The sequence below is a fragment of the Lissotriton vulgaris genome, chromosome 4_1, assembly GCF_964263255.1.
Source record: "Lissotriton vulgaris chromosome 4_1, aLisVul1.2, whole genome shotgun sequence".
In the NCBI taxonomy this organism is placed as follows: domain Eukaryota; kingdom Metazoa; phylum Chordata; class Amphibia; order Caudata; family Salamandridae; genus Lissotriton; species Lissotriton vulgaris.
The window spans coordinates 1402007894-1402031980 of NC_141691.1; the positions used below are offsets into that span (position 1 = coordinate 1402007894).

The 24087-nt window shown below is 40.7% G+C and overlaps 1 protein-coding gene across 1 annotated transcript in view; it reads right to left on the reverse strand.

Annotated features, from left to right (window-relative positions):
* OSBPL1A (oxysterol binding protein like 1A) overlaps window positions 1-24087 on the reverse strand; it is a 2145795-nt gene that overhangs the window by 2037071 nt on the left and 84637 nt on the right. Inside the window, exon 2 of the mRNA XM_086965647.1 lies at window positions 2624-2746. Within this exon, the coding sequence (XP_086821773.1) occupies window positions 2624-2744 (121 nt within the window). The 5' untranslated portion in view covers window positions 2745-2746. The remainder of the gene's footprint in view (window positions 1-2623; window positions 2747-24087) is intronic.

A 24087-nucleotide genomic window follows, 5' to 3' on the forward strand; every position in this document is an offset into this window, starting at 1 on the left:
AGTTGGAACCAGAATCTCTAAAAGGGCCCTGGAAATGAATGGTAGCAGTTCTTGGCAATCCAATGTGTATTCACCATGTAAAAAGAGGAAGTGTGCAGGCTGTCCTATGTTCTGCCAACTTTTCCCGTCTCCTTAGAATATGTGAAATAAATAGCCATTTATTGCAAACATCCCTGGGCCCAGTAGGCAAGCCATTGCCATCATTGCATCCGTTAATGCTTAGTCTGGAATAAGTGATAGCCTTTGGAGTTGGGCTTAGTGACAAATCAGTTTTAGTAAGGCAGCACAAAGTACAGTTTTCTAAAGTTACTTCTTCACAAGTTATCAAAACTCTATTTTGCCATTAAATTATATCTTCCCAAGCAGAAATGTGAAATAAAGATTTCAATCACAGCCATACCTGTGTTTAACCTATACAATGAAAACAGCCTTAGGGTATTTATTCGCTGCGAGGGCACACTATTCTCAACATGCAGGCTGTCACCTTTTATGTATAATGCACTCATTTCTGTGGGCTCCAATGCACATTTTAGGGTCACACGACAATACTTAAATGTAGCTTTTGTTTTCCTACGTGGCAAACACCTTTTTCCTTTTCATAAGGCACTGCAGTGCTTGTAAACTGCTTCCTTGAAAGAGAATACAGATGCTGCTGGCGGCAATATCAGACATGTGGGTGGTGTACATCAGCCGTGCCCCGTGACGGGAAAAGCGGTGGGGCCAGGTTGAGGGGATTCGACAGACGTCCACAAGGGAAAATTAAATAAATAATTCATGTTCCTTCGTCGTCTGTCGAAATCGACTACAGCCCAACATACAACATTTGACTCACACAACTGGTGCAATTTCTGCACTAAAGTACAATGGACTGGATAGAAAGTTAAATACACCAGCTGGGTGAAAACCAGTTTATAGTACCATTTACGGTCAAAGCATGATTGGCAGTGTTACAGCACAGACCGCCCAAATTCCAGTTAAAACAGGGTTCACAAAAAAGTGAAAACCCAAAGGAAAGAACATCGAAATTGTGACTTTCCTACAGTAGACAACTCTGAAAAGCTTTTTTCTGCAAAGATATTCAATGTATTAACTAGTGAAAGACGAGTAATGCATGCCTTTACAACTGACTCAACAGGTAACTGATTAAAAAATGCTACCAAAATAAGCAGAATGCTTTATCATACTTACCAACCTTACTCATTTAGGCGGTAAGCTACTGCTTTTATAGCTGTGCTGCCGCTTAAGGACTCTACCCACACATCCTAGTGCATGTATGGCTCAGCAGAACATTATACAAAAATTAATTGCACAAGCAGTAAAAAGAACAACTAGCTGCAGGGCAGCATAGCAGAGGCTACAGAATAATCAATTTTCCACGAAATCATGTTACTAGTGCTTTGACCTGAATTCTCATTCCAGCTTGACCTTTGCACAGCAATGTTTGGTGCCAAAAGCAAGATAAGGGTGGTGAGATAGGGGAGTGTGGTCGATCATGCTAACAGAGGATGGGGAAGGAAGAGAAGAAAAGACAAAAGTAGGGTTACTGGGGGACTTCATGTTACAAACACACCTTTTCCAGTCTTCTGGTTTACAAAATTAATGCTGGTTTTGGAGTTGTTGGACAAATTCAATTGAGGTAATCAGGCTTTCACACTGTATGCAGTAGGAACATTAACTCACCGAGCTACCTTACTCGCTGTATTGACTGGTTAAGTGTATCTGCTAGGAAGATGGGAGTGTATGTTAAGACCTGTACACACGTTTATAAAACATGTAGTTTGAAGTGCAATTCCACTGAGGTCATCATTATCCTAATTAACATTTTTGAAAACTCAAACCCCCCTACCTTTTTTTGGGCACAGAATGTTGACGTTTTAAAGCGTGGACCAGAGACATCGAGTCAGTGCCTTTCTCTTTACTTATTTGGGGCTGTACCCTGAATGTCCGAGATCTATGGACTAAAATTCCCTGTGAAATCTGGTAGCTATCTCTAAATATCTACTCTGACCTTAAGCCTCTAGAGTAGGTAAAAAGCCTCGCAGAGCAGCTAGTTCGGGTACGTGGGAGTCTGGCTTCTGTACCCATAGGACTATTCTTTCATTGTCTGCTATCTGCCTAACAACTTCTCTGGATTTTCTATTCCCCACACCTGTGCCCCAGCAGACTTGTTAACTTTGCTGACAGTGTATAGCACTCCCAAATCTCAGCCCGGGTCCCCTTAGGACCCGCTAGTACTTTAATTGGAATTATTTCTTCCCCTTCTAATACCAATAAGGAAACAATGTACATCTTGCAGCCTTAAACAAGAGGAACAGGATACCGCTAAGACTGGCCTTGATTAAAATAACTGTAATATGGCTGATGATCAAACGGGCCATGTGTTTTCGGCCTACGACTTTAGATATTTGTATTGAGAGGTAATTTCGCTGCATCCTCTTCAGTTTCTGCTTTACATGGCTCAATGGTGATCCTTACCTGCCCTGCGGTCGGAGGGCACCAAGCATTTTGAGAAAATGGGCCCAAATCAACTCTAGTCAGAACAATGTTAAGGACGTTGCATGCAAGACAAAGATAAACAATGGCAGCTTCCTTGTACTATTAAAAGTAACATAAGAATACTTGCCTTTACAATTAATATTAATCACCACTTCCCCCAGTTTACGGTTTTCCAGAAGTCTTCGAACATCATCAACATGGCCATTCCTTGCATCATAGAGAAGCCGCTCCTCTGCCTCTCTGCTCATTTCTAAACAAAGTATGATGAAAAGAAAGTATATATTAACAACAGCCACAAAAATGGTTTAGCAGGCAATGAGGCTTACATTTTAAGTGACATTGAGTTGGCCTCAAGAGGAACTTGAGCATACAGACCAATAGGATGCTCTCAACAAAACTACCAACTTGCTTCTAGGATCCCTGTATTTTCAACATGAGTTTATTCAGCGGTGTCAAGTACAAATCTAAGTAATCTGAGAAGCATTTATTATATGTCGAAACGCCAAAGTACATATTAAGCAATCACTGTCCTTTCACTCCAGCAACTCCGCCAATGTTCTGCAGAAAAGGACCCAGAATGGAGGGGAAACAGCTGATGGAATGGAAGAGGCCTTACAAAAATAAAAATATCAGCAGAACAGTATTCACCTCCAAACTTAATACAAGTTGCAAAGGATCAATTAAATACAATATTAAGTATAAAACATATTCCGTATTAAAACAATACATCGTAATGCCTACTCAGGTCACACACAACGTCGGACATCCATTTGGGTCTGGCACATACCCTTCTATTACGACCTTCCAGTTCCTTCCTTTTCTCATTCACAATACTATCTGAACCCTCGTTGCGAGCAAGATCGCTTTCACTGACTGGTACATTCTGCGCATCCATTTCTCAGTCATATCCACGGCTGCCTCCCCTACTGTCCACTTGTTCATAGTGCTCTCCATCTCACCAATCGTCTCTAGATTAATATTCTCGTTGACATTCAAAAAATGACTTCACTGAAACTCCCAAACCTCTCTTTTATATACCACGCTCCCCTTTAAGAACAGCAATTCTTCTGAGGTTTCATAATCCACCATCACTGAGATGGACAGCATAGCAAAACACTTCTGTCACTTGGAGAGGATCAGAGAATGGACTCTCACATTTTTTTACCTTACATGGCATTTTAGCCTTCACCCAGTCACCCTCACAACTTTCTACATTCTCTGAACCCCTCTTGCAATCAAATGTTTCCTTATACTTTCTATGCTTAATGGCAATTCTTCTTCTCACTTCTTCCATAGGCCTATTAAAACCAGAATTCTGTAATAACCACTCAAGGTTGCTCTTGTACATCTACCCATCATCACTTCATAAGAATGCACCTCCAAATCTTCCTGAATGATGGTCCTATAAGTGCATACAATTTTGTAGACTTGATTCTCCCAATCCACACCACTAAGTTGCCATTTGTATGGCACCTTTCACGACTTCACAGGAATTGTATAAACAATTAGTTCTATGCTTCACCGCCTGCTTTTCAAAATAATTCTTAGCCATATTGGACATGAACTCGACACAATTATCTCTAATTATTTGGACTGGTAATCCTTTATCCATTAACTTTTTGTCAATAAGCTTTAGCACTTCCACTGACTATCTTCTCGACCACTTTGATCACTGGACAGCTTGAGAGTATATCAATCATGGCAATTATATACTTGGAAGGCGAGCCAATGGGACCCTTTATATATACGCTGCTACAGTGTGCCAAGGTTTCTCAGGTATGATAAATAAATGTTGGGTTCACACACACAAATATATTATATTGTAAACAAATATTAAAAATATATATTTTACATAATTTTGTTAATTCTTTAATTGCACTACTAAAAAAAGCATTATATATATATATATATATATATATATATATATATATATATACACACACACACACATATATATATACACACATATATATACACACACATATACATAACAAAATATAGTAAATCATTTAAAAAATATTACATTATCAAACAAATAAAAATAATTAAAAACGTTCCCAAAAATATAAAAAATTTCAAACATAAAAATATTTTTACAAATGTTGTATTTGAGTCTGGGAATAATTATTCCCACTCCAGTTTATGCAATGGTATAGAAAATGTAGGACGTCAGCGTGGTGAAATATATTATTCCCTCTCCAAACAGCACAACAGTAGGAAAGGTTTTGAACTTCAGACGGATTACATTTATTATTCCCAGTCCAATCTGTGCAACAGTAGGGAAAGCGGTGGACTTCCGAGGGGTTAAATTTACTATTCCCACTCCAGTCTACGCAACAATAGGTAGACTAAAATATAAAATTCTTAAGATAGACATGAATTAACATAAAACAAATACATAAAAATTAACCAATTTACAACATTTACAAACAATGTAATAATTAATTTTCAATTACAAATACTGGTTATTACTTAATTAACTTGGCACCCTATACAACTACAAAACTAAAAACCCACACCTAGAATATACCGAAAATAAATACAATTTACATAATTGATAATCAATTACACAATGAATTTAGTTATTACTTAACTTCCAACCCTACAACTCTACAAACCCAGGAGCCCAAACCCAAGATAGAACTAAAATATATAATGATTACTCAATTTAAAGAATTATCAACAGAATATGTACATTATTTTTTATTTACTTAAATTCCCACCCTATACCCTAACAAACCTAGCAACCCGCAACTAAAATTTAACTGAAAAATAAATCTGTATTACATAATGTACATAATTAGTAATCAATTCAATAATTTATTTACTATTACTGATCTTCCCAAACTATACACCTACAAACCTAGCAGCCCTAACCTAAAATACATTACACAATTTCCATAATGAATGATTAAATAATAAATAAAAAATCGTCAATTACACAATTAACTTTCCACCCTATACCTTAACAAAGCAACAAGCCCCTAAATAAGAAAATAAATCAGAATTACATGATTACTATCAACTACATGCTTACTAAAAAATGTATTCATTTAAATTAATACTTAACTTCCCACTCTATCCCCCTACAAACCCAACAACCCATTACAGCATTTTAAAATACCATTAGCAATTAAATAAAAAAAATTAAATCACTTTCAATTAGAAAGTATATTTTTAAAATATAATTATACAAATAGTAACATAAAACGATATGAACTTAAAAATTATTTTTAAAAATATTTTTACAACATTATTGAAAGTTATATGAACAATGATATTTTTAACAGCAATATTACTAACCCGAAGAAACAATATTCTTGACAACAATATTTCTGCCTCACAATATTTTTTAACCAATATTTCTTTCTCCCAATCTTTACAACTCAATATTTTGTCCAAATATTGCTTGTGCTCCTTTGCAGTTGGCCTAAATTTGTGCCTTTGTCCCAGTCCGGCGTTATCAGATATCCATAGTTGGTGCTTTGTGCATTTAAGTACTATTTCTAACTACATCTTTAAAACTGCAGATCTCCAGTTCCAATTGATTTTTGTCATTTTGGTGTCAAATTACTTATTAAATGTAATCTATTTTTCTAAATTGGTGTGGGCTTTTTCTGGTATTCCTTTTTCACTTCATTACTGTTAAAGGAGATGTGCAAAGTATTTATGCAGCACTTCAAAATTAAGCTTGACTGCTTAGGTGCCAAGCTACTAGATGGTTAAGCACAGGTTAATTTGGGGTTTGCCTGCATTTCACAGTGAGAAGAACTGTGGTTGCTGTTGGAGTAGGGTTTCACCCCCCTCAACCAGTAATTTACTTTCTTATCCCAGGTCTCCAAATTTATCCCCATTATTATATTATTCTGCATTTGAAGGTCTACATAAGAAATTACTTCTATGTAATTCAATGAACTTATTGTTGTATCTGAATTTTCTTTATCTGCATTGTACCTTGTGAATTTTTGTGATAAACCTTTATAGTTTTATAAAAATTCTAACTTTGGGTGGTGGCCAAGATGGCGAACAGGCAAGACGTGCTGTGCTACATGCCCCTCTGCCCGGAGTTCCTGGACATCAAACCCAGAGCCTTGAATGAGTCGACAGACTGGGCAACCAAAGAGGGAGACTGTTAGAATTACCTATCAGCACTCTGGGGCTCCGAGCAACTGCACTAACCAAAAAGTAGCTGTAGGGATGGCGCAACGTGGCAAGATAGTGGCCACAATCCGGAGGCGGGCCTACTCGGACCATGGCAGTAGACTTGCATTTGCCACCATGAATAAGAAGCTGCCCTCACCCCAGGAGGGACCTTAGCACCAGAGAGATGCACACCAGACGCAGAGAGAGGGGAGCGAGCCTGCTTCTACTAGAGACCGTAATGAGGAAATGTGCAGGCCATACAGCGTCTGTGATGCAGCTTTGGAAGCCCACATGACTCCCTGCACTGCAACTGCAGTTGGTGCACTCTGGGCATGAAGTCAGCCACTGAGCCTTGCCTAGCAGTCCCCCAGGCAGTGGCAATGACCTGCCCCTCCCCCTGTAACTGCTCCACCAACACCATTACACTGAGGGGAGCAGGGTGGACTGTTCGATCAGACTTAAGCTGCGGCAGAAGTGGCGAAGCCTACATACATTCTGGGTTGGGCAGAACCAGATGCGGAACTAGAAAAGCAGGCATACAGGCCAAGGGGATTCTCGGTCTACAAGGCCGCTGAGGCACAAGACAATTGAAAGGGCAGCTTAGTTGGGCCATGCAGGAGGAGCTGCATGCCCTGAAAAAGAGACCAGGCGTGCACACCTGTACCATTTGCGGCAATCGCACCCTGTGGACTTTGGGATCCTTGGGGGAATCGTGCAATAGCCACCTCCAGCACATTCTCTCATATCCAGAGTGAGTGCTGTAAAAAACCCAAGGCACAGACCATACCATGTCATGGCCTCCAGCAAGGGCAAGAAGGACCAGAATTGTATGCTGACGAGCTCCACAACTGGGGCAAAGGATGGAGCGCCATCGCACACAAGCCCCTCACATGACCATCATGTCGAGGATGCTGCACTGCTCATGGGGGCAGTCTTTGACTCTCTGAAGAACCGATCTTCAATCAGAGAAAAGCAAACTCGGGACAGAACTAAGAAAAATGGGACAGAACTGGACCACCCGGGAAAACATAATCTCCGTGCTAGAAGACAAAGAGATGGCCAAAGTTGAGGAGTTTAAGCACCTACAACAGGAAGTGCTGCGCCTATACGACTAGCAGGCTGACCGTCAAGTGCACAGAGAGAACCTGTAAGAAATAAAAACATCTTTCCTGCTGCAATAATATCAAGATACCGAGAGTCCCAACAGGCGCAGAGAATTCAGACAATATGGGCAACATGAGAGCCCTGTTTCAGCACATCCAGAGCTAAGACAATGAGAAGGTCATTCACAATGATAGGGCTCTCACAGGACAGGGAGTCCAGGAGGCAACAACAACAGAACACCAGGCATCTTGTTGTGTGTTCACAACTTTCAATTGAAGGAGGCGAGTCTCAACAAGGAATGAGACAATCATTCACTTCAATTCTGCGAGCACACAGCAGCACTCATCAATAACCTCTCTGCTATCACCTCCACCGTCGAAAGGACTTCAGGTCTGTTACAAATTCTTCAACAGCAAAGGGGTCTCCAAAGGGTGAGACATCCATTCTGACTCATCTTCCGATAGGACGGTTACTTGCACCAGATAAAGACACTCCCAGAGGCACGTCTGGTTCTGCGCCATCTCAGAAAATGAGCCACAAGACTCGCCTTGGAAGGCAGGGGAGCACCATCGAGCGAAGGTGTAACGCTCTCCCAAAAGATCTAAGCCTGATCCCAGCATGATAGCCCAAGAAAGAAAGGTGGCCCGGATAAAGTAGTGGAAGAGACTGGCTGCTGATATCAGAAGCCACATACCAGAAACAAGGGGGTGCAGACCTCCAGATCAGTATCCGTCCCTTCCAGTTAGAACGAGTAAGACTGGCAGGGGGCAGGAGAGTGGGGCAATACCGCACCAGTATGTGGAGACAACACCATTCCCGAAAACCAAAATGGCCCAAGTTATAGAATTAATGATTCCATCATTTAAGGACTTGTGGACTAAAAAAAGGTGCTTTTATTGTTAAAGTTAGTTTCTTGGGAGGGATAAATCATGTAACATCCCTCTCTTAGGCCTACTATGCCACTTCGATCACATTCACACAAGACGTTCTTTCACTAACAACCACAGAACATGACACACCTCTACATACAGACCTTATATTGCTAAAAGACACGCACAGACATCGACACAATATTCTCCGACATTAAAATAATCAGCCTCAATGTCCGGGGCTTAAACCACCCAACTAAAAGGGCGGCACACCTGTCGGTGCTTGAACAAACTGAGGGAGGCATATATCTACTTCTGGACACCACCTACAAAAGGACGAACATAGACTGAAGTCCCACTGGTTACCCCAGCAATATGTGTCAGACAGGCCTGCGAAACGCATGGGGGTGGCAATCCTCATTTCCAGGAAGTTTAGAGCGGCAGTGATAGGCAAACTCTCTGAGCAAAAAGGGCCCGCTAGCATACTGGCTCAGACTTGGGTGCACTACGATAGGACAGGCATGGCTGAAGGACTGTGGGCTGTCAGACATGTGGAGACTTGCTCATCCTGAACAAAGGGATTATACATACTACTCAGCAGCTCGCAAAACCTACGCTCGCATAGACTACTTCCTGGGAACACCATCATTACAATCACTAGTCCAACGCATACATATCGACCCCATGGCTCTATCTGACCACTCGCCTATATCCCGGAGTGAGTGAAAGGGAGAAGGGAGACCCGATGTTCCTGGAGGTTAAACAACAAGGTTTCTTCAACACCCTACACATGTCCAAGCAATCACGACAGACTTGTAGACTAAGAGCAAAGTCAACAACAGCCTGGAGGTTGGGGTGGCAACCATATGGGAGGCACTAAAGAGTGTGATAAGGAGAAAACTGATTGCGATATCTGCCAATGACAGTCACCTGCGGCAAGACAACGAAGCACAACTAGAAGGTGAATTTAAAGAAGTCAAAAACATACCCAAATGAACTCAGCCCCCCAACACAACTATGGAGAGCCCTATACTAGGCCTGAACATAACTCATACGATTAGACCTGGATATGGCAGAATTCACCACCTTACGTCTTATACATAAATTTTGCCTGAGGGGCAATAAGTCTGGGAAAAATGATAGTGCATCGCCTCCATACCAAAATATGGACAAGACATAATTTATAATATAATGGATCAAGACGGGATGGATATTACAGGGAATGATCGGTAAGTGCAGACATTCCAGGGTTAATATGCACAACTTTACAATAGACAAGTATCTGGCTCTGGGGACTTATCAGCATATCTAGAAGGGGGCGCAGGTAACAAAACTCACACAAGTGCAAATGAAATCGCTGGAAAAACCCATTGAACTTTCATAAGTTATCTAAACAATCGCACTCGGAGTCTCTGAAGTCACCGAGATCATATGGATTTATGTCGCTGTTATACAAGATGTTCTGTCATAGACTAGCTCCTATCCTCACTAGACTTCAATTATTTCACTCAAGGCCTCATTTACGGTACTGCTTAACCCAGGGAAAATGCACACCTTTGCAGTTCAGACATACCCTATCTCACTACTCAACATAGATGCGAAATTATTCACTAGTGTAGTGGCCTTCCGTCTCAATCCATACTTGCCATATCTAACCGATCCTCATCAAATGGGCTTCATAATTTTGATTTAATTTAGAAATTTACATAGCGCACGATTGCCCAAAGGCGTCTAGGCGCTGTGGGTAAGTAGCCAGGAAACAGAAAGAGAATTTAGTTAGGGAACAGCCAGGTTTTTAGTGCTTTTCTGAAGGAAAACAATGTTGGGCTGTTCTTGAAGTCCGTCGGGAGGGAGTGCCACAATTTCACTGTGCCCAGGACAAAGCTTCTTCCTCCCAAACGTGCCTTGTTGAACCTGGGTGTTTGGAGTAGTTTGTGCTGCGATGATCTTAGATTTCATACCAGGTAAGGTGTTGTTTCAGGTACTGAGGACCATTCCCGTGTAAAACCTTGAGAGCTAGACATAAGGATTTAAAGCCTATCATTTTTTTCACTGGGTGCCAGTGTAGCTTTCTTAATCCCTGGGAAATTGACTGGAATTTCGGAATGTCCAGTAGCAATCTAGCAGCTGCATTCTGCACACGTTGTAGTTTGAGCATATGCTGTTTTTGTAAGCCCATAAAAAAGGCATTACCATAATGTAGTCTAGCCAGGGCTAGAACTGTCACAAGTGTTTTTACTGACTTTGGAGGATTAAAAGGCCGAACTTTCCTAATTGTCTTTCGAGTCAGAAAGACTGCAGATGCAATCTTATTGATGTGATGTTGAATGGTCAGGTTATTATCTAAGATGATGCGCAAATTCTTCACCTTCTTGACTGGGACCAGGAAATCACCCAGGCCAGCTGGCCACCACCTATGAGTTCAAAAGGATGTGTCCGAACCCAGCAGGAGTACCTCCGTTTTACCCCTGTTCAGCTTTAGACAGTTCGAGCTCATCCACTGATTCACACAGGACATACATCGGTTAAAAGGGTAAGCTGTTTCCTCCAAATTACTTGAGATGGACACCACCAACTGAGTTATTGTCCGAGTAGGAAATCACTGAGAAGCCAACCTGCCTGATTATATCAGCCAGGGGGGGTCACACATATGTTAAATAATGTGGGGCTCAATGAAGAGCCTCGAGATACCCCACATGGAAGCATGAACTGCTCTGAGAAGGAAGTTCCAAGCTGAACATACTGAAACCTATTGTTCGAATAAGATTTAATCAGTTTGAGGGCAGATTCATTAACCCCAGCCTCTGTCAGCCTTCTGATCAGTATATCATGATTTACGGTGTCAAAAGCCGCAGATAAATCCAAAAGTATCACAGCGGCCTTGGCACCCGAGTCCAGTATTGCTCTGAGCTCATCTGCTGCCATGACTAAGGCTGTTTTCATGCTATGCCCTTTTCAGAAACCATATTGCGAGGGATCTAGCAGATCTGCCGATGATGTGAAGACTTAATTGAATGTTTAGAATTTTTTCCAGGACCTTAGCAGGGAACGGTATCCTGGCGATTGGTCTGCAACTGCTGGTGTCACTAGGATCCTTTTTTTTAAATTTTTTTTTTTAAAGAGCTAGGATTGAGACCGTCTTCCAAGAATCGGGAAAGATACCGGAGCTAATAATCTCCTTGAAAAGCATACCGAGTTGATCACTGATGAGATCAGGTGCCAACGGAAATATTTGGGGGGGGCAAGGGTCTGAAGGTGCTCCGGACTTTGATGTTCTGACCACCATGGATATCTGTTCTATGTTTCGTGGGTCAAAGGACACCAATAAAATTGTCGGATGTGGAGAGTAGATAGGCTGATGTATTGCCTATACAATCTGTGACCTAAACGGTCTACATCTTATCCTTGAAGAACCGTGCAAGTAAGTTGCAAAATTCCTAACTACAGTCCATATTGGTTGTTTCTGGTATTTTAACTAGCCTTTTTAAGGTTGAAAAGAGTACTTTGCTAGATTTACAAGCCTTCAGAATTTTCCTTGAGAAATACTCGCTTTTTTTCGCAATTATTATTTTCTTGTAGTCAGTGTCTGTTAATATAATATTTTATCTGCTGCACTGTACTGCCTTCTCCACCGTCTTTGACTTTCTACATAGCTGTTACTGTGCTCTCACTGCATCACAGAACTAAGGTTCAGAGGATTTTTTCCGCTAAGTGGAGAAGTTTATTTCCGGGTCTAACGTGTCTGCTGCTGCTTTGATTCAATTGGTAAATATACCGGTTGCCAGATTCACATCTGTAGTTAAGTCAGGCTTTGAGTTTGACAGAGCTGATTGCAGTAACTGGGGGTCGATGTTCCTTGAGTCGCGCCCTTTTAGTGCTCTATATGGATTATGGGGACGCGGTACAGGATGTGTGGTGGATACTGGGAACAATATGGCTTTATGATCTGACTAAGTGATTGGCAAAACCTCTCGAATTTTCAAACCAGGATGAGAAGTAAAAATGCTGTGTAATGTGTGAACCGCGTCGTGTGTGGAGTGCTTGACAATCTGTCTGAACGAGACACTGGCCACCATGTCCACCAACGAGGCTGTGTTGTGATCTTCTCATTTTTCAATGTGGTAGTTCTACAAAAATCGATAAGTCCACTGTATCGATGCTAGATTCGATAACAGGGCTGATGGCTTCCGCAAAACGGTTTATTGGGCCAGGAGGTCTGTAAAGCAACTGCCCTTTGAAATTATAATTTTCGCTTAGGGTGATTCTAAAGGATAACAGTTCACATTCTGGACAACTTCCTTTTGGGGAACCCTTTATTGTCAAAGTATCCTTGAGAATAATTGCTAGTCTCCCACCCAGTTTGTTATGTGGATCACTTCTGATAATTGTAAAATCTGTAGGAACTGTTAAAGGCAGATCTGGGTCGGAAGCACTATCCGCCCAGGTTTCGGTGATAAAAGCCATTTCTATCTTGTGAGAAATTATCATTTCTGTGAATTCTCGATTGTGTTTTAATAAGGGAACTTGCGTTGATGAACATACCCAGGAAAGTCTTGGGTAAGGGTGACTGTCGGGGATTACCTGCTTGACACTAGTGCAGGCTCTTATTTTCTTAAACTGCAATTTTAATGAGCAGTGATTGTATACTTTGGGCTTGTTTGATAAAGCCCTAAAAGAACCTGTGGGGACAATACCAAAAGTATCTTACATGTCATTAATAAAGTTCGGAGGTCTCAGTGCGAAGCCCTGCTACTCTCGATAGATGCCAACAAGGCATTTGATTGGGTACACTGGCCATATCTTCTGGGCACCATGAGACTCTTTGGCTTCTGCAGGTTGGATATCTAGCAGATATAGCTCCAGTAGGTCCTTTATGAGAGTGAACGGGGAGAATTCATGCCCCTTCCCTATATGCAGGGGGACGCGCCAAGGCTGCCCACTAGAACCACTCCTCTTTGCTTTACAAATGGAGCCCATGGCACAGAGTGTCCGAACAGATCAGCATATCACCGCGTACAATTCGGAGGGAGAGGGGGTACACTATCAGCCTCTACATGGATGATGTGATCGTGGCCCTCTCGGACCCTCTTACATCCCTCACGGCACGAGTTGAAGAATTGAAGACCTTTTGGAAAGTCTCGGAGTTCAAGGTTAACCTTTCCAAGTCCTAAATAATGAAGCTCAAGGTAGCATTGCCTCATCAGGACTTGTTGAAAGCTCAATACTCGATTACCTGATCCACTCACCCTTCTAATACTTGAGAATTCAATGCACTTCTTCAGAAGATGAGAATTCAACTCACTCCTTCAGAAGACAACATTGGGGGTAAACTATACCCGACTGGAAGTGAAAACTGAATGAAGTTCATGGTATCGCTTCCGCCACTTGTGGATGGGGCTCATAGCGACGACCAAAATGACTACTCTCCCCCAAAATTCTACATACTGTTTTTTAAAGTCCTAACCCTAATGCCTCCCCGAAACATGCAACAAAGTCCGCAACAGGAGGATTAATAACTATATATTATTATAAAGAACAAGGGAACCCACTAGGTAACCAAGGACCTTGGGTATCAATTAACATGTGAACAAAAGGTCCTTGACATCAGGGAATAAAACTGTGTAATAATTATAGGCCACAATGAACTCTATAACAAGAACTAAGTCCAGCCGGACTTAGAATTTAATTCAATGTTTTGAAAAATGTACTTAAATCAGACGAACAAAAAATAAAGCAGTGGGACACAGTCCTGCATCCGCGATGCTGCACATACATTCAAACATACAATCACAGTGGTATTTCAGGCAATTAGAGATCGTGAGCAAGGAGTTTGTTTAGCATACACTTGCTTCACATATGCGGGAAACATACAATTTTGGAACATAAAAGTACACTTAATGTTTAGCCCACATATAATGTCGACGGCGTTTCGATCCAACTGTGTTAATGGATCATCATCAGGACTCTCAATGTCAGCCTGAATGTACAGAGCCTGGAATTGGTCCAGACCGATGAAGGTAGAAGGGATTGAGTAGACGTCTGTGGTGTAGGTCTAATAACAGATTAAGCCCAAGTACTAAGTTATAAAACAAGGATGTGCCCGTCAGGGTAGGCGGTATCAGGGAGAAGGGTTCATCTTCCTTAATGGAGGTCTTAGTCGATTGGCCGCAAAATAAACCTCCTTAGGTTCACGATGGAACCACAACAACCCGTCCTGGTGCTCGATCGCGCCTAGGAACCAGGACGGGTTGTTGTGGTTCCATTGTGAACCTAAGGAGGTTTATATTGCGGCCAATCGGCTAAGACCTCCATTAAGGAAGATGAACCCTTCTCCCTGATACCGCCTACCCTGACGGGCACATCCTTGTTTTATAACTTAGTACTTGGGCTTAATCTGTTATTAGACCTACACCACAGACGTCTACTCAATCCCTTCTACCTTCATCGGTCTGGACCAATTCCAGGCTCTGTACATTCAGGCTGACATTGAGAGTCCTGATGATGATCCATTAACACAGTTGGATCGAAACGCCGTCGACATTATATGTGGGCTAAACATTAAGTGTACTATTATGTGCCAAAATTGTATGTTTCCCGCACATGTGAAGCAAGTGTATGCTAAACAAACTCCTTGCTCACGATCTCGAATTGCCTGAAATACCACTGTGATTGTATGTTTGAATGTATGTGCAGCATCGCGGATGCAGGACTGTGTCCCACTGCTTTATTTTTTGTTCGTCTGATTTAAGTACATTTTTCAAAACGTTGAATTAAATTCTAAGTCCGGCTGGACTTTGTTCTTGTTATAGAGTTCATTGTGGCCTATAATTATTACACAGTTTTATTCCCTGATGTCAAGGACCTTTTGTTCAAATGTTAATAACTATATATGGCATAGAAAATGACGACACATGGCATGGCAGCTCACATACAGCTCCAAATCTAAACGGGTCTTTGGGATACCCAATATCACATGACATTACCAGGCCACACAACTTTACTTCCTCATAAAGTGGGGCACCTGAATTAGTGAACCAAAGGTGCTTTATGGATGAGGTTATAGCGGGGACTCGCATAAGGAAGGTCCTTTGGTTACCGCGATGGAGCAAGTCATGGGTACTGTAATCCTCACCGATTACAGGGGTCACACTAAAAGAGTGGCGCAAGTGGCAGTGCGAAACGGATTGATGACCCACCCTTCACTACTGGCCCCAGTCTTCACTAACTCAGACTTCACTCCAGGTGTAGGACAACCAATTCAAGTGCTAGCAAATAGCACAATGCAGACGGATTGGGGACCTCTTTGACACTGAGGGGGGTCATTCCCTTTAACACACTGAAAAAAAATATTTTACCCTGACCAAGGAAGACCGAATTCAATAAATACCGATATTCGGAATTGGATGTCCTACTTTACCGTCAGACCACATACCTGCCGCTCACTGATGCCATCTCTCGAAATGGTCCCTGCTAAATGACAAGGACGCCCACTTGATCTCTGAACTGTACTCTCTCCTGAGCCAGTTCCCTCCCCAGTCATAAAGTCCAACAAATTGTGCTGGGTGGCAAAGATAGGGAGAACTCTCACGCATAAAAACAGGAGGTCACACATAAAGACAGGAGGACATATGTTATCAAGCACACCACACAGCATGTAACGTGTTGAGCACTGAATTAGTAGTAAAGATGGTCACTTACTGGTACTGGATGCCTGCCAGAATACAGAAATGGACTCTGGAACGTAGTAAAGCTTGATGGATGGGATGTGCAGGTCGTGGCACATTGGTACATGTATAGTGGAACTGCCCCAGACTGGTTCAGTTTTGGGAATCGATCCTCAGGGACATTGACACTACCTTTCCTATACAGCTTCCTTGCTTCTTCACATATGATTCTGGGGCTGTCTAATCGATTCACATAACCTCTAAAATCACAAAAGGGCTGACAAATAGCACTGGGACTGAGTGCAGCTCATCAAAAGATCCTGTATTAAGGGGTTCACACAAGCTCCCAAACTATACATCATGGGTATGGAACAGTTGATGTTAACAGTCTAATACAAACTAGATGCATACCAGGAGCTGTGGGTCCTTTTCATTCAACTGCGGGCAGAGGAGTTCACCAAACTGCAATGCCTCAAATATCTTACCCTACTTCACCTGACACCCGCCGCCAAGGAAGCAGGAGCGGCCCAACCGGAGGATGAGTCGCTGGCAAGCGAGGGTACACTAGAAGGGACACATACTCATGGCTGAGTGGCTGTGCTGCTGTAGATGTGATCCGGGGGGCACGGTGGGTTGGGGGCCAGTGAGGATTTATACTTGATAAATTTGACAGCAGGCCTCTGGGTTGTAGGCAATTCTGGAGTAAGTATTTTCTGTGAATCTAAAGCAATATATTCATAAATTCTAAATTGGAGTTAGTCATTCTTTTGAATGTATTTTGAAATGCTGTTTTCAATCTTCTTTTTAGGGACACATTGCCTGACATACTTTGAGGTCAATATCCTCCTGATTCACCTAATATATGAGCATGCTTTTGTAATGCAGATTTCCTAGGGCCCTGCGGGGCCTCAGTTTTTAGAAGCAGAGTATAGCTAGCAGGGATAAGATACTCGGTTGACACTATTTTGTCTCCAATATGTATTTTTGGCCCTATTCCTAAGAGTCCAAATTGGAGTATTTGTTGAGCCCCAGTGATGTTCCTGAGCAAAAGGACTGTGAGAATTAGTAGGGTAGAATGGTTCTTGATATTTTGTGTGTTTTGGTGTGCTAATAATGCATTGTGGGATTTGTAGCAGAGAATACCGACTTGTGTTGATTCATGAATTGCAGACTGCGAATGATATCTCTGGTTTCACGTTGCTGATTTTTAGTTCAGTTGCTGGTTTGAATAATATGATCTTGATGTATTTGTGAAGTTTGTTGAAAAAAAGTTTAAACATTTTTTATTGGTTGATTAAGGCAATTGGTTCATTGTAATCTAGGATATCCGGATATTGTTGAACTTGTCTTCAAAGATAGTGTCATTTGTGAGGGACTGCATTCACACCAATTGGGGATTTTTCTAAAATAACCAAAGTTTTCATTCAGAGTCTAATCTAGATTGGTGTCATTTGCTTGTGTGTGCACAGGTGTAAGTTAATGTGCCAATCAGGTTTGGACGAACGTTGGACGGGAATTTGACTTGCAGCGATTTGCGCGATTGTATAATTTATCCTTTGGTTTAATCTATTTTTGATTACATTGTGCAGGCAATATTATATTTGTTTATTTGTGTCTGTTTGGTGGCTAATGGCATTTATGTTAATTTCGAATTCACAAATTAGTTGTGCTGCAATTTAACAGACACTGGAAGCCAGGCTACAACAGCGGAGAAGTCATCATGAGGCATGCAGTCATAGATTGGTTACCGATGTAGCTTTGCTGTGTTTGGTTGACCTTTTCCGTAGCCACACTGAGATTGGTTGATAGCTTGTCTGTTTGTTTATTTTGAAAGTGTTTGGGTTTATTTAGCATGAAAATATGGGTGCTGATTTGAAAGAGTGCAAAGCTCCTAGTATATTGGTTAAGGAGGAAGAGAAGATGCCTATTGATGGTTCTCCTGTATTCAAAATGTTGACGGACTTTGAAATTTAAACATGTGTGTGATTAAAAGGCTAGCATGAGTACATTTCTGTTGACAAGGAAATGCAATTTCCTTTAGAGGTTACCTTAAATACTAGAAAGCTTGATTTTCGAAGACGTGCAATATGTGACAGAAAGCCGCAACATAGACCTTCACAATTTAAGGCACTAAATGAATTGGATTGGCTGGCCATAAATATATAGAGAAGGAAGACGAAGAGCCAGTTTAAAAATTCTATGGAGGCATTAGTTAAAATCCAAATGGAGGATTCAGAAAAAGGCATGGAGAGAAAACACAGTGCAGAGGATGAGAGTTTTTCCACACAATAATTGATGAATGAGACAAAAAGAAAACTGATGAATCTAAAGCCAAAAAATGAAATCAAAATGAGGACTTTTATTTAGATGATGATTAGGGCGATTTCTTAAATTACCTCTTGATTTTTAGACATCCTCCTTATACTATTTGTAGGAGCAGGGGTGAAGCTCAGGGTGTTACGTGACCCGACAGGACCAGTATTCTGTAAGAGGTAAGACTGCTTGTCAGGTGGCAACACCCCCGATGTCCACCAGTTAAATAGAGAAGAATCTCAGGAAACAACAGGCCTCAACTACCAAAAGTATGTTTTTTTCAGAATAAAATGTCCATAAATGTCTGAAGAGTTCTTTGTATATTGGTTTTCATTTGAGGACATCATTTATTTGAAGGTAACATGAAACACCCGACACGTGCTTCGCCCTAAGTTGCTGGCAAGCCTTGGGCTTCTCAAGGCAAAAATGTCAGAGGGAACAGCATTCCAGTCATAATCGTAGCTCTAAAATTAAAGTGAAAGTCCCTGCGGTCAACCATTTAAAGATACGAATAACTCCAGATATTTTGGGACATTCATTCCTGAAAAAATCATAATTTTCTTAGGCACGGGCTGTCATTCCCTGAACTAATCCTCCCGATACTGATGGTGTACAAACGCGTAGATTGCTGGTACCCGATATGGGTTCAAGTACACAAGAGATAACAGCACTTGGTACTGCAAGTACAAGTACTCTGCCTAAAAGTGCATTGACATACAATTCGAATGAATTAAATATTTGATTGAAGAAGCAGTGAGGTAAGCAAAGAAGGCAGATAATCTTGAAGAATGAGCAGAAGAATGTGAAGTGGATTAACAAAAATAATAGTTTGAATAAAAATTACAAAATGGAATTAAATAAAGTAGAAATAGCAAAAATGTGTTAAATGACTGCAAATTCATTAAAAAGAGTTAATCAATATAAATGGATGGACAGACTTGAGGAAGTACAGGGACACATGAAAGAAGAAAGCGGATTCTAAAAGGAAGAATATTGACACAGGAAACAAAGCAAAGTTGGTCATGAGTGAACCTGGAACCGAATCAGTGGTAAATTTTCATTTATAGGAAGTACATGGAGAGAATGATATGCATATTCCTTGGACTATGTACAATCTTGATGTTTTTTTTTTTGGGGAAGGAATAAATCAGGTTATTAGCCTTAATATTTTATGAGTTATATAGACGCTGTTTAGATCAAAAATTCTATCAAATCATCACTGTTCAAAACTGTTTATTTATATTTAATCTTTTTGTTTTTTTCTTACTCTCCTTTTTTTTCCCCCTCTTATTTCATTTCTATTGTTTATACATATATAGACACTTTGTTTTTTTTGTACACATAATTTTTACATATAATACATTATGGTTACTGTACAATAGAAAATATTTAAAACATTCGACAATACGCAGAAATTATTCATTTCAACGCGTTTCGGCGCTTCGCCTTCTTCAGGAATTCTGCATTTTTCTTTTTTAAATCAACAGTAGCTATGATGATAAAGAGACAATATTTTAGTATTTACCCTTGTTACAGCAGATAAATCATTTTCAACGTCTAGACATTTACTTCCTTTTTACTTAATCGTATCATTATCCATCTCTTTTATTTCCTGGCTTTCCCTACTACCTTTGGTCGGCTCTACACGGTTCGGTGTTACTGTATCTATACTTTTCTATATCTATTTACAAGGACTGTACATTTATATACATAATTTAAAACATTTCATATATCTTTTGCACAGATTACATTAGGTTTATCTATACACTTTATACATTCAAACATCAGAACTCTGATTTGCTTGCAGATTGTAGCTCATTTTTCATAGGTTACTTAACAAGGGACTGGGGTCAGGAACAGAAGGGTCTAAGAAGATGATAATAGTCGGCAAATAATATTTGTCTAAGTGGGTCTTGCCTGCTTACTAATAGGTCTATGTAATTTGATCCATGTGGGATCCTGTATTCCTATCTTACTGTTTATATTCTAAGGTCTGCCTTCTTTCATACCTGAGCTATTCAGACTTGATAGCGTTTGGTCTGGACCTGTGGCGTGTCCTTTAAACGTAGTATAAAGCCAAATTGTTTCCTGTAAGTGAGAGATACACTCAATTGGTCTAGGCATGTTAAGTGGCTCTGGCTGCATGTATACTATTATAGAAAGGATTTAGCGGGAAGTGGGTACCTGATTATTAGCGTGGCTGCTCAATGTATATTCAGTTATGGTTCATGTCCAGATGCATTAGGAGAGATACTTTTTTGATGTCTTCTGGATAATATTTCTGTAAGGAATATATTTACATGTGATACTATGTCTGTTATGACATTCTCTTTTTCTTTACTCAATTATTGGTAGAGAAATGATCTACCTGTATCTATGAGGCTGCTCCTAGTATGGGTTTTCTTATCAAGTAGATGGTATCGCCGCCTCTGTTAATTGCGCTGGATGTTGACTCGTATTATGCCTCTTAAGGTACTTCTGGCTATAATGACAAATTAGATGGCGTATAAGCTGTTTTATTTAGTCAAACTAGAGCGTTCATGTTAGTTAAGGTCCCTCGCTTTTATCTATAATTTGCACATACCTTCAGCTTTTTGAGTTGGGTATTGCGTCGTGTTCTTCCTATGGATGCGGTAGATATTTAGAGCGTATTTGCCTACCCTCTGTTTAAAACCCCGCTGGTTTGGCGCCAATACCGTTCCGATGGATTGTGACTCGCGAAGTCTCGCGTAATTTCGGTAGGGTGGCTGGTGGTCCTGTGTTTGTGAGTAAGCGGATCCGCCATCTTATGATGGTGTATGTGGGATAATTTTCCGCTTTTGTGTCTATGTTAAGATCTCAAAGGCGGATCTCATAGACTAAACATGCAGATTATTGAAAGATAGGGAGACACGGTCTAAGTTGACCTTGAGTATATTTCTATACTTTAGTGTTGTACAATGCCTCGAGTACGTCATCTAATTGTGGAGGATGTTTAAGGTGTACTAGTCCTCTATTTATTTTGTTGTATACAAAAACCTCTCTGTTTTAGCGCCAGTTCTGTGCCTGTTGTTCGGGACTCTTGCGATCTTGCGCACTATTGGTAGGGTGGCTTGTGATCTGGGAATAGGAGTTAAATGGATCCGCCATCTTATAATGGTGTGCGAGAGCCCGTTTTTAGTTTCAGTTACAATATAGACTTAGGGATGAGGAGGTCTTCTAGACTATAATAGTAGGATATAAAGCAGCATAAATAACACAGGTCTATGGTGATTACGGATAATTTTAGAATTATAGTCATCAAAATATTATTATGTGATAATGGTCATGAGATCTCACAGGGGTTCTTGTCAGGAAATAACGGGTATGCTACCATCTGCAGGCAATAGTCAGGTGAAACATAACATATGCATTGTATTTGTTTTTGACTTGACTTTTCCCTTCCCTCTGGTCCCTTACAAAGACAACCTATTTTTTTGGCCTATTATTTCCGTTACTTAAGATTAAAGAATAGCTTGTTCCCATGGAATTTCTGCATTTAACCCATCGGTTGCTGTACCCAATAAAAATATCCAGTAGACTTCTCTCATTTTGCGCATCTTGTCTGGTTCTAAGCCTACTCTTGGATGTATCCTTTCAAGAATATACCATGCCATATTCTCTGGTGTATGATTATGTTCGACATAATGACTCACCATGGGTGCTGTTAATTTTTTTGTTCTTATTGCCGATCTGTGTTCGGTCAGCCTGACATTGAGGGTTCTGCCGGTTTGTCCTACATAACCCTTTTCACAAGGACAAATAATCAAGTAAATTACATTTGCGGTTCTGCAATTATTTAGGTCTGATGGTTTAATTAGTTGCTTATTGAAAGTTAGACTCTCTCCCTCTATTGCCGACTGACATGATTTGCAGTTGGAACACTTGTTATTTCCTACCACTGGTTTCATATTTGTTATAGATCTTTGAGTGGTACTACTTTTGGCTGTCATTCTTGATCTTACTATATGGTCTTTCAATGTTTTATTTCTTTTGTACGCAAAGATGGGTTTGGGTAACTGGTCTGGCTTGGGAACATTGACATTCAGTATGTGCCAGTTGGCACATACCGTTTGTCTAATTCTTTCATTTATACTCGAGTGTTTCGTGACAAATACCAATTGAGGAATATTCTTGTTTGTTTTAGGTTGTAGCAAGCTTTGTCTATCATAAAAACGGGCCCGTTTAAATGAGTCTCTTATTATTTTCTTTGGATATCCTCTGGTCAGGAATTTCTCTTTCATTATTGCGGCTTTGGCGTCATAGTCTTGTATGTTTGTGCAGTTGCGCCTCAGCCTTAGAAATTCTCCAAATGGTACACTATTTTTTTGGGTGGCTGGATGGAAGCTATCGTAGTGGAGGAGTGTGTTTTTAGCAGTTGGCTTGACAAATAAGTCTACAATTAATATCCCTTTCTGATGTTTTATCACCACATCTAGGTAGTTTACTTGTTCTCTATCTACGTGATGTGTAAACCTGATGTTGTTGTCACATGAATCTATCCATAATAGGAACTTATGTAGCATGTCTTCATTATCTACCCAGATAAAAAACACGTCATCTATGTATCTTGCCCAATTTGTCACGGACTCAAAAAAGGGCGCCACCTCATTAAAGATAAATTGGGACTCAAAGTAGGCCATGTAAATATTGGCTATTGTGGGAGCACAGGAAGCCCCCATGCTGACTCCTTGTTGTTGCTTATATAATTTGCCGTTAAATTCAAAGACATTGTCATTTAGGACTAAGTCGAGGCATTCTAGGACGAATACACTTGGGCACTGGATGTTATATTTTTGTATGAACCAATGCGTGGCATGTAATGCTCCTAAGATAGGTATGTTACTGTACAGTGCCACAATGTCCATTGTGACTAGGATGTGTGCCGTGTTACAGTACCGTACATTTTCTACAAGGTTAATGATCTGCCTGGTGTCTTGAACATGTCCTGGGATGTTAGCTACATGTGGGCAAAGGATGGTGTCTATGTATTTGGCCAGAGGTTCTGTTATTGAGCCTATGGTTGTAACAATTGGTCTCATGGGTGGGTCTTGTGTGTCTTTGTGTATCTTAGGGATACCATAGATGCTTGCTAGTCTCGGATTCTCCACAGTAAGATATTCACATTCTTTACTGCATATCTCACCCTTTCTGAGTGCCTTGGTTGTGAGTTTTTTAATCTTATTTGCAGTCTGACTGGTAGGGTCTTTTGTTATAGGGGTATAGAAGCGTGAGTCACTTAACATTTCTTCCATTTTTGATATGTATTGTGTCGTTTCATAGACCACAATGCCCCCTCCCTTGTCACAGGCCTTTATGGTGATATTATCATTCTGCTTAATCTCATTCATAGCTGTGTATTGGTTAGCTGTCAGATTAAACTGTGGTTTTGGGACATAATTGGAGATATTGGTAAATTTTTCCATCATGATCTGTTCAAAAATTGCTACTTGCGGTGGCACTTGTTCCAGAGTAGGAGT